General features: G+C 36.8%; 1 protein-coding gene across 1 annotated transcript; it reads left to right on the forward strand.

Annotated features, from left to right (window-relative positions):
• Positions 1-393: 393 nt before the first annotated feature.
• Positions 394-5047, forward strand: LOC131060816 (multiple organellar RNA editing factor 1, mitochondrial). Its single transcript, XM_057994233.2, has 4 exons — positions 394-767; positions 3927-4024; positions 4150-4215; positions 4295-5047. The coding sequence occupies exons 1-4, from the start codon at positions 511-513 to the stop codon at positions 4744-4746; spliced, it is 873 nt and encodes a 290-aa protein (XP_057850216.1). The 5' UTR covers positions 394-510; the 3' UTR covers positions 4747-5047.
• Positions 5048-5420: the final 373 nt, after the last annotated feature.

Consider the following 5420-nt stretch of genomic DNA (forward strand, 5'->3'; position numbering starts at 1 on the left):
TTTGAGCTCTTCTTCATGATATTGAAAATGAAAGATATTACCAGTGCATAAATGGTTAACAAAGTAAAAATTTGTTACAAATTTAAAAAACCTATTTACACATTGTATTTATGACTAAATTCAATGCTTGTAATAGAATATAAATGTTGTTTAACAGTTATTACTACTCTATGAATGATTAGCCAGGTATTTTTTTTCCCTTTTTAAAATTTCATTTTGATAAATGATTTAATTTGCATAATATTTTACATATATTATTATTATATTTTTATAAAATATGATATTGCCTTTATCTCATTTTAATTATAATAATTAAAATTAAATTAAAATCACCATCTATCATTGAATTTAATTACACCCATATACTTTTGTTAGATTTTTTAAAATATAGTATGCTAACTTATAATAATCCTCTAAACACATATTTATATCTCCCTGGCCTTAAACCCTCATTCATTTTTAGAACCCTAGTTGCAGGATTTTGTCGTTCGCTGTTAAAGAATCTCATCCATGGCTTCTCGCCTTAGCCGTGTTCTTGTGTTTGCAAGAGGATTTACCACCACCCCACACACCTCTATAGTTCGTTCATCGTCACCTTCTCTAGTCCAAAAAATACTGCCCTCTGTATGTGTTAATCAGCCATTTAGATTGCTGGGAGCTCGTTTTGACAGTCACTGGCTCATTACTATGAAGTTTCCAGAGCCAGACCCTCCTCGCGAAGAGAAAATAGCAGCCTTCGAACAAACCGCCGCTAATGTCCTCGGCAGGCAAGCATTTTGACCTTTTACCGCTTGCTTAAGTACTTGGTACAATATGTAATGCAAAATACGTGATGGCTAGTTTTGAACAACTCTCTGGTATATGCTTTGTGAAATGATATGGTTTTAGAATTTAGTTTTGGGGTGGGTTTGTTTGCCAAATTTCTTAATTGTGCTTAGGGCTTGTGTTGAAAATTCTGTAACTTTTTGTTATGGGCGTTCAAAGTTTTGTCTATTGAAATTTAAGTTTTATCAATTTTCTCTTGATAATGAGAGGCCTTAATTGGCTCTCGAGACCTTAAAAACATAAGCTTCTCACGCTTCCCTTGTAACAGATGAGATTTAGCTTCCAGGCTTTTCTCATATGCTTTCTTTCTCTCCTGTGACTTAAAGCCAATTCTCTATATCTTTCAACTCAACTGTATTTGCAAGCCAAGTTGCCTGATCAAACTCGTTGAATACTTGCAAGTACTTAGGTGAATTTTGGCCCCCAACTTGTAGAAACTTAGTTGCGCAAGCTTCTGGATTAGACTGTGTATGTTTTTCATCCGATGTTATGGCTTTTAAAAGCCTTAAAGGGGGAGGGGTAATGAAAGGGGTAATGAAATGAGAATGAAGAATTAAAAATTAAAATGAATGTAGAAACTTGCCCCAAGTATGTGCGGAGTGACTCCGCCCCCTCTGAAACTCGTGAGTTTGGTGAGTTTCAACTATTTTTTGAACTTTGTGTCTATTTGTAATGAAATTAAATGAAAGAATAAGTTCAATAAAAGGGTGCAACAATGGTTGTTTCTTGCTACTCTGTATAGCCTCAACAAACCAAGAACAATAGAATTCTCAAATTTCTTACAATAACAATACTCATATATTTCCATGTATCCCAAAATACATACGCCCCGTCTCTATGTATGATTTCTGTTAATGCTAAAGTGTTCCTCTAGGTCTAAGGAGAAATCCCTAGAAGTTGGAAGTGGAAAGGATACCTTTTCAGTTTATTTTTGAGTTTTCAACAGTTTAGGGTTGTTTCTGCACATACACGTCCATCTCCACAAGCATGGAAATGTTTTCTGTTTGGGATCTTCTCCTTGGGTGTTGATTTGACCTAAAGTATCTGTTTCCTCTATTAACTCTGTTTTGTGTCAACCTGTTTCATTTCCTGTCCATTTCTCATATTCGATTTACTGCTTGAGTTTTATTTTCTTGATCCTTATAGATCACATAGCCTATCTTCCAACTGAGCTGCAGTTCCTTAACATCATCCAACATGAATATGCCTGCAAGAAAAGATTTGCTAACAAACCAAACAAGGCAGAGTCAGAGGCTAAGGATGCTAGCTTTAAGAAGAACTTGTCACGCATTACAAAGTTAATGAGCTGGTCTTTCATAACATCATGCCTAAGGACCATTTGATTAGTCTTAGTTTTGAGCCTTAGAAACAACTTTGAGCTTGTGATTTGTTATCGAAACTTCTAACAAAATTTTCTTTTGAAGTGTAAAACCACTAAAAGATCTCGCTAAAGCCGTGATTGGAGCAAACATAGAGAGGAGCAGCCACCATGGGTGTAAAGTTGTAAACAGTGCATGCTAGAGAGGGAGATGACATTGCAAGGTGCAGAAATGGTGAAAACAGGGGAAATACAACTTAATACATAATTATGGTACTGCCTGAAACATCCATGGCTCTCAATTCACTCAAATGTGACAAATGAATTTTTCAGATCTTGGAATGTTATCTTTAGCAATAATTATAATATGTCCTTGCCCTTCTTAATGCCAAGCTTGTCCCGTGCAATGAGGCTCTTAGATTTTGTGGGGTTTTGACTAGGTGTTTGGTTAAGTCAGATTACGAGGGCTGTCTCCCATATTTTTTGCTTCAAGTCCAACGAGGAGGTTTTGTCTGGTCCATCCAATCAGCTTTCATACTAGTGACAAAAGTGAAGGTGACGTTTACAGTCCTATCAACTTCAAGCAAATCTGTTGGCTTATTTTGTTTCCTTAAAAGTGAAAAAGCTGGTTTACTGGAATTTCTGAGCCACCTCATTAGCCTGCCAAAGTATCTTTTTTCAGCTTCTAGCTTCTAGCTTGGGGTATGTTTCATATAAGTACAAGGTGACTTGTAGTCACAATTAATTCATGATCAATCATCTCTCTGCCTTATGCGATCTGCACTAATCAAGACATCTACAGCAGCGAGTCTGATCACACCTAGCAGCGAATCTGATCACTTCATTATTGAGCGAATTTAGTCTACTTGGAGAACCGAAGTTATTCTACCTTGAGCAAGCTTACTCTAGGCAAGGCGAATCATCTCCTAAGTCTGTGATGCCTGCTGAATCTGCTATCCTCAGCCAGCGAGCATCATCCAAGATCAGTGTATGACATTCTGGGAATTTCGTTCATAGTCAGATCTGATCAGAGTTGCAGATAAGTGTTTACTTTGGTGATCATTTGTTGTGCCCTAGCTGGGCTAATTTGTAGTTTAGTTGTGCCCTTAATATATATTTGATCTGAGATATTCTTGCTGTGTTTTTCACCTCCAAGAGGGAGGTTTTCCCAGGGTATCACTGTGTTATGTGTGCATTTCATGTTTTCTCTTTCTTACTGTCAATCTGATTGCTAAAATCAACAGTATGCACATATACATACACATACATACGTATACATACATACACACACATGTTATATATATGGCAGGGTGGGACATCTCTTGATGTGCCAAGGATGCAAGGCTATTAATAAGAAACCCACTTAAAACATAAACTGTTCCAAGCATGCCAAAACAATTCTGAAATGGCTTGGGGATGTTAGATGGAAGTGCATTTAGAGAGGGAATGTAGGGGATGTCACCAAGTCATCTCCAAAATGTTTGGTATTCCTGGGTTGCTAGACACTGTCTGAAAGAGGACTGTTGAAATTAATTTGATTGATGAAATAGTATTTTTTTTGTTTATTACATCTGGTACAGAATTGAGTAAATCACTTCATACAGAATTGTTGGATTAATTTAATTTTTTTGGAGAGAATTAGTTAAAGCTATTTCATATGAAAATTGGCAATATGCACCTTTAAAATGATAGAATTTCTGAAGTAAATATGATTAGATGAAAATAAATAGACTGAATTCATCTATTCATGATGCGTTATCTCTGTTATTTTTTCTGCTTGCAGTATGGAGGAGGCAAAAAAAAAAATTTATGTAGTATCTACCACAAATTACACAGGGTTTAAGTGTGAATTTCCAGAGTCGCTTGTACCAACAATGGAAAGTATGTGAGCCTCTCTGTACTGCTAGGCAACATTATAAAGTTATGAGCTCTACTCTGCTTTATATTTTGTTTTAGCTGAAGATCATTGACTACTCTCATCATAATCTAGTTTCTTCTAAATGCAGAGCAACCTGGAGTTACTTGGGTGCTTCCCGATTGTTATGCTGAACCACAATACAGACCTTATGGCCGTGAGTATTACTTGGGCATTTGTAGTGAAATTTTTATTTTACATGATTACTGAATGCCTAGCATTGTGATTCTTGACAGCGGGAGATAGGTACAACAATGGGGTAATTACACCAGATCCAACTCTTGCCTATACTAGGCCATCTGAAAGAAATGATGAGAGATACATGAACCGAAGAAGGGATTTCCCAACACCTATGGAACGGAATGACAGAAGAAGAGATCAAGACTTCAGAGGACCACATATGGATGGAAGAGGCCCAATGTCACCTGGAGACCGACAAGACAATAGACCACCGATGGGTGGAAGAGGTCCATTGCCGTTTGGAGATCGACAGGAGAATAGACCACCAATGGGTGGAAGAGGGCCATTGCCATCAGGAGACCGACAAGACAACCGACCACCTATGGCTGAAAGAGGCCCAATTCAAGCAGAACGTAGAGATTACATGCCTCCTAGAGACCCGATACAGGGACCACAAGAAGATGCAATTGGGTCACAAGGAAGAGATCCAGTTCAAGTAACCAACTGATTAGAGTGTTGATTGAAGAGGTAAGTTCAAGGGGAAGTCGGTCACACACAAGAGATTCAGTTGAAGGGAAAAACTGATTCAGTGTATTGATTTTAGAGACAAGTTCAGGTGACATGTTTGCAGGCAACATTTTGAGAGAACAGTTTAATTTTTTGTCCTATTAGATTGTATGGAGGTTCATGGAAAATATCATACAAGTCTGAGCAAACAGAAGGCTAGTTGTAGTACTGAAATATTTTGTAATTGAGTTGACAGGTATCTATAGATGTTTGGTTTTTATCTCAGACTCAAGGTTACTTTATGATGCGTTATTGTTAAATCATAAAGATGACAGTAAAAAGTAGTCCAATTACGCAGAAGTTAAAAAAAGAATGGAGCATGTTGAAACTCTGTAACAGGAACAAGGCTAGTAGTTTTAAATTTCTAGTCATCTAACATGCATGTGGATTTTATTATGATAATCCAATTAAAACATGTATGACCTTCACTATTAAATTGCTGCACAGTAAAAGGTTAGTGCAGAATTCCTAAAAAATGTTGCATATCACTTCAAAACATTTGAGCCTAATTGTTAACCATATTTAATATGGTCTATTTACACGTCTTGATAAAGCCAAGTTCACGTGGAAAATGTGTGCATTCTTTGACCTAATATATCATCTGGAATTAGCCCC

Source organism: Cryptomeria japonica, chromosome 10, assembly GCF_030272615.1.
Source record: "Cryptomeria japonica chromosome 10, Sugi_1.0, whole genome shotgun sequence".
NCBI lineage: Eukaryota > Viridiplantae > Streptophyta > Pinopsida > Cupressales > Cupressaceae > Cryptomeria > Cryptomeria japonica.